This window comes from Hemitrygon akajei, chromosome 1 (assembly GCF_048418815.1).
Source record: "Hemitrygon akajei chromosome 1, sHemAka1.3, whole genome shotgun sequence".
Taxonomy (NCBI): Eukaryota; Metazoa; Chordata; class Chondrichthyes; order Myliobatiformes; family Dasyatidae; genus Hemitrygon; species Hemitrygon akajei.
This window is the reverse complement of record NC_133124.1, coordinates 217,801,498-217,825,983: the sequence shown is the minus strand read 5'-3', so window position 1 is coordinate 217,825,983 and position 24,486 is coordinate 217,801,498. Positions and strand designations below refer to the sequence as shown.

Below are 24,486 nucleotides of genomic sequence, written 5' to 3'. Positions count from 1 at the left end.
AACATAAATGGTCCAATGACTGGATTCAAAGTTCGGGGACACTCTCCCTACTGCTTTGACCAGACTCATTCTTTAATTCGAGTTGAGCTGAGTCAAATTAATTTTCATATGCACAAGTACATGTAAGCACAGGTGCAATAAAAAAACTATTTGCAGCAACATCATAGGCATGTAGCATCACATAAGCAGCATTCACAAGAAAAACAAGTTAAGCATTAATAAAACACAATTTTTACAAGCAAAATCTATTAGAATAAACAAGAAACAAAATTCATTTTTGTGCAAAGTGATCAGTGTGATCATAGCATAGCTAAAGTGAAGTGATTAATGTGTTGTTGGTTCAAGAAACAAATGGTTAAAGGGAAGTAGCTATTCTTGAACCTATTGGAGTGGGACTTCAAGCTTCTGCTCAATGGTAGCTGCAAGAAGATGGCATGGTCTGGATGATGGGGATCTTTGATGATGAAAGTTACCTTCTTAAAGCAGTGCCTCTTGTAGACAATACCGATGGTGGAGAGGGATATGCCTGTGATGTACTGAGCAGAGCCAATTACTCTCTCTAGCTTTTCTAGCACTTTCCATGCGACACAGAGCTTACGTTGCTGCTAACCAACAGGAACTCAAGAAATGCAGCTACAATCTGCGCAAAGCCATCGGGGCAGCGAAATGACAATACAGGAACAAGATCCAGCCACAACTCGCCACCAACAACACATGCAGCTTATGGCAAGGTTTGCACACCATCGCAAACTCCATCACTGCCTCTCCCCCAGATGAGCTAAATCTTTTTTACACTCGATTCGATGTTGCCAACACTAAGCACCTGAGGAGAGCCACCGAAGAGACCTACAGCTTGGTCATCTGAGGCTGAAGTACGCAGGTGTTTCCAATGAGTGGACCGTTGCAAGGCTGCAGGACCGTACGGCATCCCAGGGTGGGTATTCATGATGTGAACGGCACAACTGGCAGTTGTGTTTACAGACATTTACAATCTCTTCCTCTCCCAGTGTAGAGTGCCCTCCTGCTTCAAAACTTCCATTATAGTTCCTGTACCTAAAAAGACCAAGGTAACATGTCTGAACAACTGGTGTCCAGTCACACTTACCTCAATAATAAACAAATGCTTTGAGAGGCTGGTCAAAGACTACATCTGCAGCTTGCTACCACCCACTGGACCCCCTACAATCCACCTACCGACATAACCGATTTGACAGATGATGCAATAACCATAGCTGTACACACCATCCATACGCATCTGGCGAAGAAGGATGCTTATATGAGAACGCTGTTCTTGGATTACAGTTCAGCATTCAATACCATAATTCCCTCCAGGTTCAACAAGAAGCTCAGAGCCCTTGTTCTTCACCCTGCCTTATGTAGCTGGATCATGGATCGCTGGCAGGTGGTAATACTGGGCTCCCTCACCTCTGTTACTCTGACACTCAACACAGGAGCCCCTCAGAGCTGTGTCCTAAGCCCCCTCCTTTACTCTCTGTACAGCCATGACTGTGTTGCCACCTACAACTCCAATCTGCTAACTAAATTTGCTGACAATACTACACTAATTGGCCTTATCTCTAATAATAATGAGGCAGCCTACAGAGAAGTCATCACCCTGACACAATTGTGTCAAAAAAAAACAACCTCTCCCTCAATGTCGCAGAAACAAAGGAGATAGTTGTGGACTACGAGAGGGATGGAGACAGGCCAACTCCTATTGACATCAATGGATCTGGGGTTGAGAAGGTAAACAGCTTAAGTTTCTTGGCATACACATCACCGAGGATCTTACGTGAACTGCACATACCAGCTGTGTGGTGAAAAAGGCACAACAGCACGCCTTTCACCTCAGACGGTTGAAGAAGTTTTGTATGGGCCCCCAAATCCAAAGACCTTTCTACATGGGCACAATTGAGAGGATTCTGACTGGCTGCATTACTGCCTGATATGGGAACTGTACTTCCCTCAATCGCAGTACTCTGCAGAGAGTGGTGCGGACAGCCCAGCACATCTGTAGATGTGAACTTCCCACTATTCAGGACATTTACAATGACAGGTGTGTAAAAAAGGGCCCGAACGATCATTGGGGATCCAAGTCACTCCAACCACAAGCTGTTCCAGCTGCTACCATTGGGGAATCAGTACCAACAGGCTCCAGGACAGCAGAATGATTAATTCATGGTGATAAACTGTATTTCTATGTTATACAGCATTGACTGTCCTGTTGTACATACTATTTATTATATTACTATAAAATGCACATTGCACATTTAGACAGAGACGTAACATAAACATTTTCACTCCTCATGTATATGAGTAATAAAGTCAATTCGATTCACATTCCCAAGCATTCAAATTCGTACCAGACTATGATGCAACAAGTCAGAATATTTTCAACATTACATCTGTAGAAGTGAGTCAGAATCAGAATCAGCAACAAGCTGAACCTTCTTAATCCCCTAAGAAAGTCAAGATGTTTATGTGCTTTCCTTGTGCTAGGCCAAGGACAGTTTGACTGATATGCTCAGGAATTTAAAATTGCTGACTTTCTTCACTGCTGATTCCCCCAATGCAGAGTGGCATATTTACCTCTTCCTTCCAGAAGTCAACTATCAGCTCTTTAGTTTTGCTGACATTGAGTGAGAGATTGTTGTTGTGGCACTACTCAATCAGGCATCCTACCTTACTCTGCTTAGCCGACTAAACGCCATCTGTGATTTACCCAACAGTAGTGTTGTCGACAAATTTGAGGATGGCAATTAAAAGCATTATAACAAAGTCAAATCATAATCAATTTGCTCTCCATGGGAGTTGGTATTGTGATTGAACCATGTTCTACATTACAACAGGGTTATTGTCATCTTAGAATGACACAGTTGGCTGTTAAATTCTCCATGAGGAAAATAAGATAAACTTTAAAAACTGATGTATGAGATAGAGTGAATAATGTGAAAAAGTGCATTGTTGGGAAGATAAATAAAGGCAATATAAACAAAAAGACCAGGTTCTTGTAACAACCTGTCTGTGAGAAGGAAGCAGCAGGTTTTACAACAAGGTGGGGGTCAGCTCCAGAAGTGTGGACAAAATAAGAGCAACGTTCACCTACCGATCATAAACAGTGAACCGGATATTCTCACACAGTGATGGAAACTATGGGAGAGAAATAGAAAAGTTAATATCATCAGCAATGTTCTAGCAATTGAGCACCCACTACCACAACTCACTAAACCCCTCATCAATGGAGCCAATTAGCTAACTCTTCCCAACCTGCTGACTATTGAGTGTCTGCTGAAGCGGAGTATATGCCATTCTACTTCCCACTTTCCAGGGGATTTTGTTAATCTTTTAATTTACACCTGCATTAATGCCACACACATAGGAAGAACTCACTGTACCACGTACAAAATATGTTCTTTTCTTTGGCCTATTTTAATTGAATGATCAAACCTTACCCTACTCCTCAGGTAAATCATCTGGTTCCATTCAGGATTTATCTGGTTCTCCACCACTTTTGTTGCCACCTGAATGGAGGATAAAGAGTTATATTTCCACCTTTTACTAAGTGTTTGGTGAAACTGCTAAGGTCAATTCCTTCCCAACTACTGGAAAAACTAAGAGTTAGCCAGAGTTCAGTGCTCATGGAATAAAAACAAAATGTTAAAAATATTCAGCAGCATTCTATGGAGAGGGAAAAGGAGTTAATGCTTCAATTAAATGAACCAGTACTGGTGCTCACATGACTTGTCCCAAGTGCAGGGAGATTCAGCTGCTGTTGAGGCCCTAATATCTGCTAACATCCCAGAGTAACTGGCCCATAATAATCAAATGTTGGGAATCAAGTTCAAAAGTATCTGTAGGGAAATACCTCTGAAATGTGACATTAAGATACGATCAGAGGGAAATATACCACAAGGCCTTCATTCACATAGTCTAATCCTTTCCTGGCAGCATCTTTACCTTAAGGACTGCACTTGAGAAGCTCACTATGGCCTGCTAATGCTGTGCATATACACACACGTGCAATAGATGTCAGCAATACTCACAACATGAATGAATAAAAGAAAATCTCTGGCTGTTCAAAATACTTCAAGCTCATATTTGCCAAGAATAAATTTCATCTACCAGCACTTCGCCCAATTTTTGAACTGATTTATATTTTGTTGCTGTGTTAAACAAACTACTTCACTATCCAGGCCTTATGTAGGGCCTTTAATATTTTCTATCCAATAAGACAGAATATCCTCATCACATTCTACAGGGGTTGTATTGACAGCATCCTGAGCAGCTGCATCACTGCCTGGTTCGGAAATTGCACCATCTCGGATCGCAAGACCCTGCAGCGGATAGTGAGGTCAGCTGAGATCATCGGGGTCTCTCTTCCTGCCATCACGGACATTTACACTGCACGCTGCATCCGCAAAGGAAACAGCATTATGAAGGACCCCATGCACCCCTCATACAGTCTCTTCTCCCTCCTGCCGTCTGGGAAAAGGCTCCGAAGCATTCGGGCTCTCACGACCAGACTATATAACAGTTTCTTCCCCCAAGCTATCAGACTCCTCAATACCCGAAGCCTGGACTGACACCTTGCCCTACTGTCCTGTTTATTATTTATTGTACTGCCTGCACTGTTTTTGTACACTTTATGCAGTCCAGTGTAGGTCTGTAGTCTAGTATAGCTTTCTCTGTGTTTTTTTTTTATTACGTAGTTCAGTCTAGTTTTTTGTACTGTGTCATGTAAACCATGGTCCTGAAAAACGCTGTCTCATTTTTACTATGCACTGTACCACCATTTATGGTCAAAATGACAATAAAAGTTGACTTGACCAGCATTTTAATTAGCATATAGATGGGACAATTGAGATTAAAAGTCAAGTGCATTGTAGATGAATTCCTTGAGGAACTTGATAAGAAACCAACCATGGATCACACTAGTTTGGATCTGGAGTTGTGTAACAAATCAGGATTACTTAGTTATCTCATTGTAAACAATCCTGGAGTGAAGAGTGATCTTAGCGTGGAGGAATTTTAAATTCCGTCTAAGGACAAAAATTGAGGACTGAAACTAAAGTCCTCAACTTAGATCAAGGAAATTGCAGTGGTATGGAGGCGGAGTTGGCTAAAGTAGTCAGGGAAGATAGAGTAAAGATAAGAATATTAGTAGAGTTTTAAGGAAATATGTCATAAATCTCAGGAAAGGGGAGGCACGGTATTGTAGCAGTTTGCATAATGTTATTACAGGGCCAATAACCAGAGTTCAATTCCACCACTGTTTGTAAGGAATTTATACATTCTTCCTGTGGCCGTGTGGATTTCCTCTAGGTGCTCCAGTTTCCTCCCGTACCCCAAAGAAGTATGGGTCAATAGGTAAATTAGTCACATGGATGTAATTGGCTGGTTCAGGCTCATTGGGGTGGAAGTGCGTGTTACCATGCTGTATATCTAAGATTTAAAAAAAAATACATCTCATTATGAAAGGTTCTACAAGAAACACGCATCACCAGTGGCTTAAGAACACATACACAAACTCCCATAGTATGTCCTTATGCCCTAATTTTCATTATTCAATCAGGTGTCTGAGTCCCAACTAGCTACTTGCCTACAGTGATTGCACATCTGAGCCTGCACATGCTATACCTCCAAAAGGAGTGAAGCTACGAGGCATGGATATGGGTATGTGGTCACAAAAAGCCGATAAAGGCAGAGGACCACCTGCAGGTCCCTGACAAAACTCATCGTATAGAGTGTCATGGTAACACAGCGGTTAGCGTAACGCTATTACAGCTCAAGGTGTTGGATTTCTGAGTTTAATTCTGATGCCATCTGTAAGGAGTTTGTATGTTCTCTCCATGACTCAGTAAGTTTCCTCTGGGTGCTCCAGTTACCTCCCACAGCCCAGTTAGTAGGTTAGTCATTGTAAATTGTCCTATGATTAGTCTAGGGTTATATAGGTGGGTTGCTGAGCAGTGCAGTTCATTTGGTCAGTAGGGCCTGTGTTGTGCTGTGTCTCTAAATAAAAATCTGAGTGCAATTATCAATGGTATCAAACATAGGTCCTGCCTGCCTTGTAAACTCCCTGCAGTATTGGATAAACCTATGAAAGGATTATCTGGTGCTTACCTTACTTCCAGCAAAGCTGACTTCAAGAAAAGAGTCAACATCATCCTTCTTGTCAGTATCCACTCTAAACATGTGCTTCAAGTTTGTCATGAGCCCTCTCGTCACTGGAAATAAAAACCTAAGTATTTCAGCCTACAATGTCCGCTGTGGCTTAGCTGATTCAATTCTTGACTCAGTCAGCTAGAGGTTCAAGTGCCACTCCAGAGACTTACTCACTACAGTCAAGGATATCATGCATTATTAACAGAGTGTAGCGTTATGAGAAATGTGGTCTCCCAAGTGAAATATGAAGCCAGGATCATGGCTGCTCTTTTAACTGCATATACGTAAATTAACCTGCAACACTATTTCATAGAGAAGAAAACATAGCCCAGCAGGTCCGTACTGACCATCAAGTGCCTGCCTGCATTTATCTCATTTGATTTTCTCCACATTGTCATCAATTCCCATCCCCCACATTCCCTTCAAACTGGGGGTCATTTACACTGGCCAATTAACCCAGCTATGAAGTATCAGCATGAAACCCAGATCTCTGGTGATGTGAGGGAGCAGGTCCACCAGCCGCACTACTCTCATTTTCTTTTTTTTTAAATATTCATTTACAGGATGTGGGCTTTGCCAGCTAAGCCAGCATTTATTGCCCATCCCCAGATGCCCGTGAGAAGGTGGTGATGAGCTGCCTTCTTGAACCACTGCAGTCCTTGCGGTGTAGACACACCCACACTGCTGTTAGGGGAGGGAATTCCATGATTTTGACCCAGTGACAATGAAGGAATGGCAATATGTTACCAAGTCAGGATGGTGAGTGACTTGGAGGGGGATTTCCAAGTGGTGGTGTTCCCAGGTATCTGCTATCCTCGTCCTTCCAGATGGTAGTGATTATGGGTCTGGAAGGTGCTGCCTTAGGTACTTTGATGTGTTGTTGCAGTGCATCTTGTAGATAGTACGCACTGCTGCAACTGTTCATCAGGACCTTGTCTGCTCTTTTAGTTGCATATACGTAAATTAACCCTCAACACTATTTCAAAGAGTCAGAAAACGTAATCCAGCAGGTCCATACAGACCATCAAGTACCTGCCTACATTTATCTCATTTGATCTCTAACTTACCTCATTACATTCGTGCCATGTCATTTGACTTTGGCAATCATGGTCTTTCTATGACCGTGACTGTTCTTGGCAAATTTTTCTACAGAAGTGGTTTGCCATCGACTTCCTCTGGGCAGTGCCTTTACAAAATGGATGACCCCAACCATTATCAATACTCTTCAGAGATTGTCTGCCTGGTGTCAGTGGTCACATAACCAGGACTTGTGATCTGCACCGGCTGCTCATACGACCATCCACCACCTGCTCCCATGGCTTCACATGACCCTGATTGGGGTGAGGGGGCTAAGCAGGTGCTGCAGACAGACAGACATACTTTATTGATCCCAAGAAAAACTGGGTTTCGTTACAGTCGCACCAACCAAGAATAGTGTAGAAATATAGCAATATAAAACCATAAATAATTAAATAATAATAGGTAAATTATGCCAAGTGGAAATAAACCCCTTGCCTGATGGTGACCTGCAGGCTAGTGGAGGGAAGGAGTGCCTTACACCTCCTTTAATAGAGCCGTGTCTCCACCCCACCACCCATCTCATTAAGATGTCAACCACAAAACCTCATCAACAAGATTAATTCCTGTAACCATAGCAGACTCTGCAGATGCTGACAATCTAAAGTAGAATATAAAAATATTTTTTAAAACATGCTGGAGAAACTCAGCAGGTCATGTCACATCTATGGAAAGTAATAAATCAGTTCTGATGAAGTATCTAAGCCCGAAATGTTGACTTGTTTATGCCTCTCCATTGCTGCGGCCTGAGTATGTACCTATGACCATCTGGTTTTATCTTATCAGAAATAATCTCATTGTCTCTCTTCCCCCCTCCTTACCTTACAACCCTTTCTGATGCATGTTTTCTCTCTTTCCCAATCTGATGTGTTAACTGCTTCTTTTTCCAAGTGCTGCCCAACCTGCCAAGTATTTCCAGCATTTTTCCATTTTTATTTTAATTTCCAGCCTGTGTTTTTTTAATCTAATTTTCAATCTGAGCCTCTGTTTTGCTCAACCATTTGAGTTTAAATCTATAAATGGTTTACTAACTCATAAGATGCACTTGTAGTAATTAACAATGACCCTGCTTTCCATTACTTTCATTTAAATTAACTTATAACTTGAATTATTTTCTTTCAGCCAAAGCCAATCCTTCATTTCCACCTTTCTTATCTTTTCAGTTTCAATGGTGTTCAAACCTTTCCCTGTGAGTTTTCAGGTCAAGGACAACATAGTCAGTGCTAGGGGCTATACACACTTGTTCAAGTGGTAATTTTTTAAAAAATCACACAAATAACCTGGTTACCCTGTGGTTTACGTCCCCCACCCTGCAAAGATTGAAGAATGAGCTCATCATCAGGTGGTCTCATTGTCCTAGAAGAAGGATATAAACTGGCTTACTCCTGCTTGGCTTCTCTACAGGGAGTTTTGATGTGTCCAGTGAAGGCAGGAAACCTAACTTTTCAAGCTCGCAGGTATAAACATGCATCACTCCAAGTAGAGGAAGGTAGCCAGTAAAAGTGACTCCTTCACTACAATAAAGAACAATGGGTGAAAGCAATGAGTCAGGACTAGAGAAAGAGGATTTCTAATGAGTGACGTGGGATAGCGGAGGGACACAAAGGAACTTGTGGGTTGCGCCAGCACATCCTTGAGTGTGCTGATTGTTAACACAAATGATGTATTTCACAGTACGGTTCAATGTTCATGTGATGTATCTTGAATCCAAAGGACAATACTCAATCTATGTGTAACTACCGGCTCCAAGTCAGTATTGGCAAAAAAAGTACCACTAATATGAGACATACTGTGTGAAAGGTCTTCAGCTCTGTAGATCTTGACAATGAACGTGACCCAGCGGGACAGGATACTAGCTGGCTGCAGCAGATTACTTTCCACGTCATCGTCTTCATTTGTCCCTTTCTTGTCAATCTAGTGCAGCAAACACGTTTTATTTAGTAAACATACATTCACACATCTTTTACATTCAGCAATAACAACAGGAAAAGGGGATTATTTGCACATGCTATAGGTCACCCTTCTATAATATTGGCTAGGCCCTTCTTCACTCTACTTCCACAGTCTGATCAATGTACTATTTCATAGCTTTTATCATTATTTGTTCATGTTCTCTGCATTTCCAGAATCTCTTGAGCTTATTTCTCATTTTCCAGTTTTTACAAAGGATCTTCAACCTAAATATGCGTATTCCAGACATTCTGTCTTGATATACGTGTTTTTAAATTATTGTTGTAGATCTGTAGGTTTTATTGGTTTTCTCCAACCTCATTCTCCTATGCCACACCACCCTGTATCATTCAGCAATGTAAAGTTCATACAACTGATCAACTTGGTTCAGTTCCCCACACTGTCCCAACTTCTGTGTGAGTGTGAGTGAATGTCTATCTCGCTGGCCCTCCACATCCCAGAATCCAGCAGGGACAAGGCTACAGGCACTGTGCCAAAGAAGAAATTGGCAAAACCAGCAGCAGAGCTTTGGCAGCTGCAACTGTTTTTTAAGTTTTGACTTAACTCTGATATACTTAAAATCTTTTAAAGCTGAAGTAATGTAAAAAAGCAAAATACATGAGAGAGCAAGGCAGAGGAGCCTGAAGACACACACTCAATATTTTAGTAACAGCTTCTTCCCTTCCACCATCAGATTTCTGAACAGGCAATGAACCTAGCCATGAACACTACCTCATTATTCTTGCTCTTGTTTGGTACCAATTATTTGATTTACTTTGTATATATTTCTTATTCTACTTAATATATAGTTGTAGCATTTTTATGTATTACACTGTACTGTCGCCACAAAACAACAAATTTTACAACATATGTCAGTGATATTAAACTTGATTCTGTTGATGATTCTAAAAAATATTTACTCGTCTACCTTTTCAACTTTTTATTAGCTAAGTAAAGTCAGGTGGCAGAATACACCAGGAAATTGGATCTGCAGTTTGTAGCACAAGAGCTTCTATCAGGGCGAGCAGGCCCATATTGTAGCATAATAATGCTATTATGGTGCTAGTAACACTGGTTCAATTCCGCCGGCATCCATAAGGAGTATGTATGTTCTCCCCATGACCACATGGCTTTCCTCCAGTTTCCTGCCACATTCCAAAGACGTAAGGGCCAGTAGGTTAATTTGTCACATGGTTATGATTGAGTGGCATGGGCTCATTGGAAGGACCTGTAACTGTGCTGTGTCTCTTAATAAACATTTCCTAAACCTTTTCCACCATTCTTTCTACCCTCACATCCAATAACAGATACAAGGACCTCAGAGACATCTTAGCTAATATCACCAGCAGCAATGTTCCATGTTTCTAACCCACAACGATCCATGCAGAACTGTGAGTGTATCCTGGCTCCCTCCTCTTCTTGATCATCAACTCTAATTCCTTTCACCTTGGAGACCCACCTCAGTCTCCCACCATCTTTTGCAGCTTCTCCACTGTCCCTGTGCTGTCAGACCATCACAATTTCTTCCAATGAGAGAGAGAGAAGACTGAAGTCATCTGTGGCCCAACACCATCTTTGCAAACATCTCCAATTCCTTCACATATCTAAAGTTAGACTACCTTAGAGTATGAAGGCAAAAGAGAAAGCAGATTCTGGAATTGGGACCAAAAATCAGAACAATGGAAGAACTCTGCAGGTCACGCAGCATCTGTGAAAGCCAGGGATTTAAATCAATGTTTTCAGGGCTGGGCTCAAGGAATTATACATGGATTAACACATCATGCAAATCAGCTGTGTAATAAACAAAAGACACCCTGAAACAGGATCTTACAAGTTAGTCATAAACACAAGCAATTCTGCAGATGCTGAAAATGGGGAGTAATGTACACATGCTGGATGAAAGCAGGTCAGGCAGCATCTATGGAAAGGAATAATCAACGTTTCAAGACCAGGCCCTTCATGAGTTACAAGCTATCTTACAAGTTGGTAATTTGATCTCCCAATACAAAAGACAGGACACAAATCTAGTCAGCTCCATCTTGGGCACTAGCCTACAACGTACCCAAGACATCTTTAGGGAGCAGTGTCTCAGAAAGGCAGCATCCATTATTAAGGACTTCCAACACCCAGGGCATTCCCTTTCCTCACTGTTACCATCAGGTAGGAGATACAGAAGCCTGAAGGCACTCACTCAGCGATTCAGGAACAGCTTCTTCCCCTCTGCCATCCAATTCCTGAATGGACATTGAAGCTTTGGACACTACTTCACTTTTTTTTAAATATACAATATTTCTGTTTTTGCACATTTTCTAAAATCTATTCAATATATGTAATTGATTCAGTTGTTTATTTATTATTATGTTTTATTTTTAATTATTATTTTTTCCCTCTCTCTGCTAGATTATGTACTGCTGCTCTGAAATTTCATGTCACATGCCGGTGAAAATAAACCTGATTCTGATCCCTGCCTGATATAAATTTGCTGTAAAAAAGGATTACATACTGGGGCTGTGCCTTGTCATAGGAAATAGTAGTCCTCCAACAGATCATTGTGCAATGAAGCCTGTTAAGAGATTTATGAGGATGCCAGCTGAGGATAGGGAATGGACTTAGATAAGTTTCTCAGTCACACAAATATACAGTCACTGCTCTTGACAAAAGTACAAGGAAAGAAAAGAAACCTCAACGTTACACTAGTCTGGGAGTTAACAACTCAGAAAAAAAGAGAATAGGAGCAAACCTTTAAATGAGCTCTATTCACACAAAAGAAAGAGGCTAGGATACCATTTACTTCAGGATATGCCTGAATGGGGGTGTGGGGGGGTATGTGGTGAACTAGAAATACCTGTCTGACTGCTCCTGTGGCACCTCCCACAGACCCTGCTGACTGCTCCTGTGGCTCCTCCCACAGACCCCTGTATAAAGGCGACTGTGGGCTGCTGCTCTCCCTCATTTTCCCCAGGATGTAGTGCTGTTTATTCTTCCAGTCAATAAGAGCCGATAACTCGCTTCCTAAGTCTCAGCGTGAGTTATTGATGGTGCATCAGGGTATAAATAGTCAGGCAGCTTTACTGACATTTGAAATTCATTTACACGCCAGCCAATGTACTGTTTTAGCAAAGTACTGTTTCTGAAACCGTGCAATACTTAAATTAACTGCTGCAATTCTAACACAAAGATACAAGGACAGTGACATCACTTCAAGAGCACCTCATCAGTTACAAACTGTTTGGGGCATGGGAATCATGAAGACTAATCTAGTCTGAATGCTAGTATCAGGTGGAGAACAGATAACATTTTGGCTAATAAATGTGTCTTACCGGTGCTTCATCGCCTGCTGCCAAGACAATGATGCTGACTTTCAGGTAACCTCTGGACATGGAATGTGCGCCATCAACTTCGTACAGCAGAAGCCACTTCCGTAACACTGCATGACCTGTCACAGACCACCACACAGTTACACAGAACTTCACTACAGAAGTAAGTGAGTCAGCTAATTTGGTCTATGACACTACATGTGTTGAATCCAAATTTTCTTCCACCCTTTCTCCCCTGTGCACTTATCAGCCTTTGAAATACATCACATGATAGCAAATTGTACAGGATTCATGTTCTGTCTTTTTCATTGGGAGTTCAAGTGTTGCCAGAACTCTCCATTGGATTCATCATTGGTCTTATATTTCTAGACCAAAGTTCTGGGCACCCAGAGTGGAAAGATTTTTCATTCAATGAGTGGTGAGGGAACTCATATCCTGAAAATGCAGCAGAGCAGAGACTCTTTTCACATTTACAATGTACTCAGGTAAGTACAAAAGCATGGACCAAAGACTAGTAAGGGGAGTGAGAGGCAAGTTTAGGTATAAATTTATAACTAAACCCAACTCAATTCTAGGGGTTGTAAAACCATTTAATACCCAAAACACAGGAGCCCTGGTTTCATAATCATCATAGTTCTGCAGATATATATCTCCACCAATCTTAATTTTGAAATTTCCTGTTGACCCTTAGTGTCAGAGTTGTGTGGGAAGTTAAGACCAGATTTTTACTCCCTTTTGTGTGAAGAATTGCTTCCTGACATCTTCCTTCAAGACCACAGATCTATTTTTGATATGGTTACTTGTTTTGGACCCATAGGGGAAATTGTTTCTCTATCCACCCTATCAAATCCTTTACTCACAGCAAACACTTGAGTTAGATCACCCTTAATCTAACAAACTCATGAGGATATGGCATTTTGACACCTATTAAAACTGAAAGGTTAAACCTGATATACAATGACAATTAATTGCATACCTGGAAAATCATAGATGGAGCCAATGTCCAGCTGTAACGGAAGGGATTAAAATGTGAAAAAAAACTGTGGGATTGTTAGTGACCACACTATATGTGACATTGCAATGACTGAGGGCTTATGCTTGTATATAGGAACAAGAGGAGTCAGTCATTTCGTCGCTGGAATGTGCTCCCTTCTTTTGATGAGATTAGATTATTACTATTGTCTTATTCACTTTTATTTTATTTATCTAATCTTTGATTAATAGAAACTTATCAAATGAAACTAGCATCTAACAGTGTTTATTGTAAATGGAGATCACAGTCTAAACTTCAACCAGCTTATGAGTGAATGTTTAATTTTACTTTTGACAGGACTTGGTCGACATTTTAGATTAAGGCTTCATTAACCAGCAGGAATATTTTCTATCAATTCCCCTGAATATAATGACTGACTATCTTGGATAAAATTATAAAAACCTAGACTTATTCGCACAATGTAAAAGCATGGCCTTATTGAGATAGTTTTTAATTTAAATCCAGATAAATCAAAAATTCTGGATAGAAGATGCTAGTAATCAGCAACAATGAAACTAACAGATAGCTGTAAATGCCTCGCTGTTCATTTGAGCAGAGTGTTGGCTTGTCCTTATTCATTCTTGTTTATTCTTATCCAACCTGCTTTATAAGTGACTACAGATCACAACAACTCATTCTCTCATTCTCTGTCACCATCACCTTCTCAAGAATAATTAGGGGTGGACAAATAACATTCCTTGTCCACAACATTCCTACTTCAAGAATAAATTTTAAAATTAAGCAAATTATACAAGAGGCTTGTTGTGAAAATGTGTTTTCATAGGTCATTCCAGCTAAATAGGTTAGATGCCACAGTCTGGTGATACTGTGCATCTCCACTTCTTAAGGACATTGAGGAAAGTGAGCCCCCCACCCCCCATTTTAACTTCATTTTATAGAAGCACCATTGAGAGCATCTGACAAGTTGCATCTCCACCTTGTATGGGAGCAGTCAAGCATCAGACCAGAAATCCCTACAAAGGACTGTGAGAACACCTGAGAGAACAAAGGTGTCTCCTTGCCATCCATCGGGGACATTTATCAGGAGCACTGCATACACAAGGCCCTTAGTATTATTAAGGATCCCACCCATCCATCCAGCATCCTCTTTGACTTTCTACCATCAGGCAGGAAATTCTGATGCATAAAAACAAGAATGGTCAGGATGAAAACAGTTTCTTTCCTCAGGCCATTAGGCTTCTGAACTCCCTGCCGCAACACATTCAAAGTATCATCAGTTAATCTGATCTATACCTTACAATATTTCATCCTTATTTTCATAAATTATTATTTGGCACATATACTTATGCTTTACACCCTAGTTCAGGGAAACATTTTCTCATTTGACAGTATACATGTGTATACAAATGTGCGCTGCTTAACGTCCATTCGGACAACATCCGATTGCATATACGTCCATAGTCCCCATCGGAGAACATTTCATAGCAGACGTAACCAATCTCATGTATTGCGCATCTCTTGAGTGTAGCAGCATTATCTGTTTAACCTTTTTCAAAAATATTACCGTAAAGTGCATCATGGTTTCCAGAATTGAAACAACACTGGACATATTCCTGAAGAAGCCACCACCTCCTGAAGAAGAGCCTCAGCCAGGTTCTTCAGGCATTACAGGAGATGATATTATCATTGTTGGTGATAGTTCATCAATGCAGGTTACTCGACCTGAAACTCTTCCAGTGAACACTATGAGGAAGTTGAGAACAGTGATGTGGAGGATCCTGATCCTCTTTCATAAATTCTGTGTGATATAGGCTAAGAAAGTGTTTACATAGAAGTTTAAAAAGTGAAAAAAATTAAAAAGTTTAAAATGAAATAAAAAATTATAGTGTATGTATGTATTATAGCATACAGTATACAGTTTTAATATAAATTCTTGGGTATTTAGTCAATACAGGTATACTACAGTACTCCATATAGGTTTGCTAAGTATATAATATGGTGTTCACACAACGTCCAAATCACATAACATCCAATTTCACAGAACGTATCGTGGACGTTAAGCAACGCATACCTGTAGTTAAATGACAATAAACTTGACTTGATATTGAACACAAGAGATTCTGCAGATGCAGGAAATCCTGAGCAACATACATAAATGCTGGAGGAACTCAGCAGGTCAGGCAGCGTCTATGGAGAGGTATAAACGGGTGACATTTTGGGTCCAGCCTGAAATGTTGACTGCTTAATCCTCTCCATTGATTTATGTGCATTGCTTGTGATATTGTAGGCCAGTTATTGGTTAAATGTTAGAATGAACTGCAGAAACTGGGACAGTTCACAGAGAAAAATGCTGAGAGGACATTTAACAAGTCTGACCAGGGTAAGGAAAGGAAAGCAATGGTTCAAGAATAGAGGGAAGAATGGCTTAAAGAATATAAGAGGGCTATGAGCAGTTAAGATGAGTAGTTATGAACTGGAGCTCACAACCTGTAGGGATGGTGTTGGGGGGAATCAAATCAGGACTTTCAAAAGTGAATTAGACAGGCACTTAATGAAAACTAACCTGCAGAGCTAGGGAAAAACAGGAAACAGAGACAAGCAAAGTGCTATATTAGACATGGGTTCAGTGAGTCAAATGGCCTCTATTAGTGTTGTAACAAGTTCACTAAATTAAAATATTAGCAAGCCAATAGAACAGGATCCAGTCAAAAACCAAATTGCCTGCAAGACATGGTTTATGAAGGGAGCAGGAAAACTTGTATTCTCGGTTCTGAATGATCTTCTGAAGCCTACAACAGAGAATTCACATTAGAAATGCTCAACTGGATAATATATATGCTTTACGCCCAAAGGTTATGAGAGGCTTTAAAGAAATATATGCCTTTTCTTTTTCAAACATTCTTCCAATGTTTAGATCTTATTTCATAAAAGAAGCTTTTAGCCATTATTTCACTTTCCAATATGGAAGTTACAGCATTAATCTAACATTACTTAAAACTATTTGTCAAAGTATGTTCAACCACAAACAAAAGGAAATCTGCAGATGCTGGAAATCGAAGCAACATACAGAAAATACTAGAGGAACTCAGCAGGCCAGCATCTATGGAAAAGAGAACAGTCAACCTTTTAGCAGGAAAAGTATGTTACTGACTTTACATTGACTCATAATGTTTCAATGTATATTATCTCCACTGAACAATGCAAAAGCAAAATTATTTCACTAAAATTCACAAACATACACTATTCCCAAAATATGAGACATCAATTGACACACAAACACTCACTTTGAAAATACCAATCATGGAATCAGATCGAAGTGAATGCGAATTTAACACCTTTAAAAATAAGGAGAGGCCCATGAGGATAAAGGTAACAACAAACATTATCTCAGACTGTTCCCAATATTTACCACAGTACCAGATATGCAAAACAAAATCAAAATATCGCACACACAATACAACATAAGAAAAAATGTTGGCATGTAATTGTTTTCCCATTTGATTACACCAGGGATGAAGACCAAATATGCTGGAGAGAAGGTCATAATTCAAACAGGTTTCTTAATTTTAAAAGTTCTACATCTTTTTTCCTGTACTCCTACAGTGGAGGAAGTGTTTTCTTTCCATGTTTATTTTTACCCTTTCCATACATCTTGATTAAACCAAGCCACCATCCAGTGACTCACCCCTATGCTCCTTCTTTACTATTTCTTCCAGTAAGATGGCGGCATGTTCGGTTCCAGTGGCGTTATTGACTTTTTCTAAATCTTTTTTTTTATGATCGCAACACCCTGATAAACAGTAAGAACTTAAAGTACTGCCAGACTACCCCAGCAGCAAGATGACTGCTGGCAGAGAAACTGTAGGAGCTGGACTTGGTGTAGCTCGTGCTGCTCTCTGCATCAAAGAGGTATTGGAGGAGTGTGTGTGTGCGAAGGCAGTGTGCATTCTAACAGCAAGTAATCGTCTTAGTCACTTTTCTTGTGATCGCAAGACCCTGCTGGGCATTGTTAATATGGAATAGCACAAGTCTGATTCACCGATTTATTGGAGGACAGTGGGGGAGATGCATGTACTTGGCTGTAGTGAGGACAAGGTGTAAAGTCATGGAACCACCTGTTTACAGCAGTCCAGGAATTGGAGTTGGTGCACTCTACTGGAGTGCCAGAGGCAGAGTGGTGCAGTGGCGAAGCTGGAGTCGGTGCTGCCATCAGTGCTCACTCTGCAGAAGACAAACCATATTGTGTTCAACTGCATACTACTGCAACATTCAGGGTCTTAGACTACATTTTTTTGTGTGACTGTACTTTATTGATATTTTCTATGTACTTGTTATCTTATATGTACTTTTATTTTATATGCGCTAAATGTGCCTTGTGCTCTGTATGACTATTGGTGTTTCATTTGCCTGTATTTATGAGTATTCATGTATGGCTGAATGACAATTAAACTTGAGCTTGAACTACATGCCAAACAAAGGAGCTGGTTGTGGACTACAGGAGGAATAGAAATGGGCTAACCCCTATTGACATCAATGGATCTGGGGTTGAGAGGGTGAATAGCTTTAAGTTCCTTGGCATACACATCACCGATGATCTCACATGGTCTGTACATACCGGCTGTGTGGTGAAGAAAGCACAAAAGCACCATTTTTCCCTCAGACGGTTGAAGAAGTTTAGTATGGGCCCCCAAATCCTAAGAACTTTCTACAGGGGCACAATTCAGAGCATCCTGACTGGCTGCAGCACTGCCTGGTATGGGAGCTATACTTCCCTCAATCACAGGACTCTGCAGAGACTGGTGTGGAAAGCCCAGCACATCTGTAGATGTGAACTTCCCACTATTCAGGATATTTAAAGACCGGTGTGTAAAAAGAGCCCGAAGGATCATTGGGGACCTGAGTCACCCTAACCACAAACTGTTCCAGCTGCTACCATCTGGAAAACGATATCACAGCATAAAAGTCAGGAGCAACAGGGGGACAGCTTCTTCCACCAGGCCAACAAACTAATTAATTCTTGCTGATACAATTCTATTTCTGTCATATTGACTGTCCTGTTGTACATACTATTTATTACAAATCACTATAAACTGCACATTGCACATTTAGACGGAGATGTAACATAAAGATTTTTACTCCTCATGTATATGAAGGATGTAAATAATAAGTCAATTCAGTCCAAGCAGAAAGTTGTTAGATGCATAAATAACAGGGCGGTATGAAACAGGCTAGAAACTCAATACCACCTACTTTACATTTAGAAAAAGGTAGCAGAGTATAAAAATAGAGGACATAGCTTTAAAGTGAGTGCGGAAAGACCTCAAGGGGCTCTAAGAAGCAAATTTTTCCACACAGAGAGTGGTGGGCTATGGAATAACCCTCCAATGGGGGTCGTAGATGTAGGAACAACTACACAACACTTGGGGAAAAAAAGCACTTAGGCAGGGACTTGGATGGGAAAGGCTTAGAGAGAGATGGGGAAAATACAGGCAAATGGAACCAGCTTAAATAAGCATCTTCATCAGCATGAACAAGTTGGACTGAAGTGCCTGTTTCCGTGCAGTATAACTCCATGAATCTATACTCAGTGTTCACTTTATTAGGTACACCTGCTCATTAATGCAAATATCCAATTAGCCAATCATGTGGCAGCAACACAATGCATAAAAGCATGCCGACATAGTCAAGAAGTTTAGTTGTTGTTCAGACCAAACATCAGAATGGGAAGAAATGTGATCTAGGTGACTTAGACTATGGAATGATTGTTGGTGCCAGACTGGGTGGTTTGAGTATCTCTTGATCTCCTGGGATTTTCATGCACAGCAGTCTCTAGAATTTACAGAGAATAGTGCAAAAGGACAAAAAAAATCCTGTGAACGGCAGTTCTGTGGGCAAAGACGCCTTGTTAATGAAAGAGGTCAGAGAAAAATGGCCAGACTGGCTCAAGCTGACAGGAAGGTGACGGCAACTCAAATAACCATGCGTTACAACAGTGGTATGTAGAACAGCATCTCTGAATGTACAACACTTCAAATGCTTAAGTGGGTGGGCTACAGTAGCAAAAGACCACGAGCATACACACACTCCTCCATACAGAGGTACAGGCAGTCCCCAGGTTACAAACGAGTTCTGTTACTGAGTCTGTCTTCAAGTCAGATTTGTATGTAAGTCGGAACAAGTACATCCGGTATTATTTAGCGTCAGTTAGTCAAACGTTTGTCTTAGTATATAGTATATATTTTACCTTTCTATGCATATAAAACACTTAAGAAACACATTCCAATAATTAAACCACTGCGTTGCTTAGTAATAATTGTAGCTTTCATCGGTGCAGGGCCTTTCACATACTCTGTTATTCTCACTTTATCCTTTAAAATTGTTCTGATTGTTTACTGACTGTAGCCTAATGCTTTTCCAATGACCGATGACGTTTCACCTTTTTCCAAATGCTTTATTATTTCCACTTTATTTCAATCACGATCGCCTCCCGTCAACAGAACAGAAACTCTGCGGGCAGCAGCTCCCGAGCTCCGCTGGGTCTTAAGGACCACCGCACCGAATTCCCCGGGTCCTAAAGTCCACCGCACTGAGACAAGTTAAATGGGACAAGTGGGGACTGTGCTGGGTTTGGGTATTTGATCCTCCACAATATTCCACATAGGAATTTAAACTGGAGGTGGCAGTGTTTTTTTTATGAGGTCGAGTTGCGAGCTCAACATCAACCCGGCACGGATGAAGAGCTTGCTCGAAAGCAGTCTGTCACTGGATCGAAATCGGGAACCTCCGTTCTCGACCCCGGCGCTGATCTCACTGCGTCACCAGCCAACCAGAAAGGGGGAGGCGGGGTCAGGGTGAATCTTGCTAAGAAAAATTTAAGCCAAACCACCGGAAAGGAGGTACAGAAGCCTGAAGGCACTCACTCAGTGATTCAGGAACAGCTTCTTCTCCTCTGCCATCCAATTTCTACATGGACACTGGATCCATGAGCACCACCTTACTACTTTATTTTTTTTGCACAATTTATTTTAGCTTAACTATTTAATAGATGTGCACATACACTCTTAATGTAATTCTTTTTTCCTCTATACACCCTATCCTCGTTATATGCGTCTTCAGACTATGCGGATTCAGTTATGTGAGGAACCTATTTCTACCAACGTCTCCTTATATGCATCCAAAACTCTCAGTTATGCCAGGAGCTCTGCTTTCCTGCCAATACAAGTCACGTGCACACCCCTCACAGTTGGGACAAGAAACACCGCTTTTCTGCCAATACAAGTCAGGTGTGCGCGCCTCACAGTTTCACTCCCGCCAGTCTTGCATTGGTTTTGGCAAGGTGTAGAGGTGCGATCTTGCGCTCTTAAATTTTTGTTGGTTTTACCTACAGTGCAGTGATTTTGTGCTTGAAATATTTAACTATGCCTCCTAAGCATCTGATTTCATGTCCTGGGCCATCAGCCAAGTGTCAGAGAAACGCTTTAACATTTGGAAAAAAAAGATAGAAATTATAAACAGTGCGGCATCAGGTAAAGGTAACACAGCTCTGGGATGCTACTGCCGGGAACAGAATTTTGCCTTTACAGTTCTTCTGTTGCTTGACAATGTGCCAGCCCATCCTAAACATTTGGGCAGCATTCATCATAATATAACAGTGCGTTTCCTGCTGCCTAACACAACATCGCTGATTCAACCACTGGACCAAGGTGTGATCCACATTCAAGATTTTTTTACGGCAAACTATCTCTCAGATACTGCAAGCAACAGACGATTCTGAAAATCCCAGGAGTTTACCAACGGTGAGGGAATGGTGGAAGTCGGAACACTCAGCACAAATGGTGATGGACATGGACCCACATTTAGAATGGAGTCAGCATTTCAGTCGTTCCCTGACGTCAATCCTTTTTCCCTACAAGCAAATTTATGCTGAAAAACAAAATGCTCCCAAGCAACAACCCTCACCACTTTATTCAAACCGATGTCATCTCCTGCTGCCGGGATTTCTAAGAGTTCTGTGAGTCTTTCTTCACCCCTTGCTGTGCTTGATATGATCCTGACACCACAACACTCACTCATCTCCCGGAGCGAAAACACCTGCCACTGTTGGTGAGTACTGTACACCCTAGTATGTTAACTTTCTATGATTTATTACATTGAATATTACCTTAAATTGATGAAATATAAATGTTGCCTTGTGGTACTGCTTTTGTGTCGTATTGGTATGAAAATGTGAATAAATTACAGATAAAACATATTCAGGAAGCCCTCTGGAACGCATCCCTATTTTCTCCATTTAAATAATTATTCACATTATGCGTCGACTGCAAGGAACGTATCCCCCGCATATAACAAGGATATGGTGTATTTATCGTGTATTTTATTGCATTACTGCCATAAAATTAACAAACTTAACAACATATGCCAGTGATATTAAGCCTGATTCTCAAATGCCAATTTCTGTGTAAATTTTACATACTTTTCGGAACTGGCAGACAGTTTTTAAAATCAACATTGACAGCAAGCGTGTCTATCCCATGAAATACTTTCAGCTGTGATTTGCAAACAATTCAAATTTTTTGTTAGCTTTGGGTTAACCTACCTGAATGTGTATAGAAGTATTGAAGACTTCAGAAGGTGTTTTATGAAAATTCTGAAAGAAAATCTGTGCAAAACAAAATATAGCATTGGATTAGGTGCTATCCTGAGGAACAAGAAAACCAAAGCAGGTTTCACTTCACTCCTTAAACATAATCAATTGAGACCATAAGCCAGGAGCAGAATTAGGCCATTCGGCCCATCAAATCTGCTCCCATCATTCCATTATGATTGATTTATGAGCCTCTCAACCCCATTTTCCTGCCACATCCTCGTAACCTTTGACAACTTTACTAATCAAGAACCCAGCAACCTTCGCTTTAAATATACCCAATGACTGCTTCCACAGCTGTCTGTGGCAATGAATTCCACAGAATCACAATTCAAAGTATAAAGGTAAATTATCCATGGTTTGCTGCTTTATGTAACCCACACCCCCAACCCCCCAAGCTGTATAATATATTTTTCATGTTCTTTTAGCAAGGACTCTGAAGGCAATCTAGACAGCAAACACAGAGGAACTGACTAAACCCTACTCTCAAACATAGCCAATCCCACTCTCATGAATTGCATACAACAATCCACATTCTTGCATTCCCATGGCCATATTCTCTCACATGCCTCATAAACACTCAAACTGTCCAAAATAAACTTGCGCATAGCCACACCCTTAACCCCAACCATATGCATTTACCTCCATTCAACACACGCATGCACAAAATCCACTCACTCACCTACTCCTGAAGTTCAAAGTTATACATCCAAAATCAATGGCAACTTGTTTCTTTTCACATTTTTTAACATATAAAATCTCCTTAAGCCTATTCAGACAATAAATAAGATTATGACTAATTCTTATCTCATGCTGGTTTACAAAGTCTTTTATCTCTACAAATGAATAACTATAACCACTAATAAAATATATCAATCATGATCAAATTTCAAATAAAGTACTGTGTTCATGCTCTTTAACAGAAAAGTTCCAGATTTCATACACAAGAAATTCTGCAGATGCTGGAAATCTTGAGCAATACACACAAGATGCTGGAAGAACTCAAAGTCAGGCAGAATCTCAGGAAGAGAATAAACAGTTGACGTTTCATCCCAAGACCCTTCATTTGTACCAGACTTCCAATATGTTTTATGAAGAAATGTTTCCGGGCATAAGTCAATGGTCTGACTCAAATTCTGAGCTTATTGCACATCTTATAAGACCTTCAACGCTCCCCACCTCCACCAGCACCATTTCCCTATATTAACTCAATGCTTTCTCTCTGCTATAACTCAATGCCTTAATCACTGTAAAAATTCACTGTTGGATGTCCCAGGATGACCCTGTAGTACAACCTCCATTCTTGCATTATTCCCTTTACCTCATCAAAGACCGGATTGTTCCCACGTCTGATTCTGGTTCGAAAAGTCGAGTCTCCCACGTACACCTTCACAACAGGTCTGATATTGAGACCTTGGAGATGCCGGCCTTCGATAATCCGGATTCGAACCTAATCATGAGGATTTCATGTAATTATAGAAACTTGCAGCTTGATGACTATTCCACCCATCATTACTGTGTTAATTTACCATGTCTATGGTATTTTATCACAGATCACTGCTTCTTTTCTAACTCTATAAATGTATCATCCTCAAGCATATGGCAAATCTTTTCTGCAATTATTTATGGAATCAGCTTCCTCCACCATCTCAAACTCAAAATACTTTTCATCAAATTCCCTTTAGATTTTCTAATTATTTAAGATCTACATTCACTGGTTATTGACCCATTCACCGGGGTGGAGCTAAGCAAAATTAAACCTCTCATCAATTTGGAAATTTCATGTCCCATTCTAACTTGTTGTAACCAACTACTTTTCAGATAGTAAACATCTTGGGAAACTCACACTTGACCTTCCTCAAGGCCTTTACATCCTTCCTGTGGTGCCACCCAGCACTCTCAACAATATTCCTACTAAAGTGAAGTGGACAGAGCACTACATTGAAGGGATGTTTGAGGAGATGCACTTTTGCAGGACTAATTTGCAAAGTTAGTTCAAAGTAAAGAACATGATTTTGTAAAGTGAGGATGAGCAGAGAATATGGTATCCAGTTACATAAATCCTGAGGTTATTTTCTCTTATTTTATTGACATAGAAAGACAATATTCAACACAAACTCTGTGGCAGCTCTCAAAGAAATTCTATCGAACAATTTATTTCCCTGTAACCTAGTCTAACATGCCTATCAGTTCACACTGAATTCTCCTACTACATACGCTACGCAAGAAGTGTATGGTTACTCACTTTTGTAGAAGGAATAAAGGCACAGACTATTTTCTAAAGAGGGAGAAAATTCAAAAACCAGAGGTGCAAAAGGACTTGGGAGTCCTCATGCAGCATT

General features: G+C 40.6%; 1 protein-coding gene across 1 annotated transcript in view; it reads right to left on the bottom strand.

Annotated features, from left to right (window-relative positions):
- Nucleotides 1-24,486, bottom strand: part of LOC140729376 (myoferlin-like) — a 165,489-nt gene that overhangs the window by 126,401 nt on the left and 14,602 nt on the right. Inside the window, exons 3-11 of the mRNA XM_073049089.1 lie at nucleotides 23,466-23,594; nucleotides 22,097-22,159; nucleotides 16,785-16,835; nucleotides 13,483-13,513; nucleotides 12,510-12,625; nucleotides 9,030-9,153; nucleotides 6,121-6,224; nucleotides 3,453-3,521; nucleotides 3,107-3,150 (exon numbers count right to left, since the gene is read on the bottom strand). Of these exons, the coding sequence (XP_072905190.1) occupies nucleotides 3,107-3,150; nucleotides 3,453-3,521; nucleotides 6,121-6,224; nucleotides 9,030-9,153; nucleotides 12,510-12,625; nucleotides 13,483-13,513; nucleotides 16,785-16,835; nucleotides 22,097-22,159; nucleotides 23,466-23,594 (731 nt within the window). The remainder of the gene's footprint in view (nucleotides 1-3,106; nucleotides 3,151-3,452; nucleotides 3,522-6,120; nucleotides 6,225-9,029; nucleotides 9,154-12,509; nucleotides 12,626-13,482; nucleotides 13,514-16,784; nucleotides 16,836-22,096; nucleotides 22,160-23,465; nucleotides 23,595-24,486) is intronic.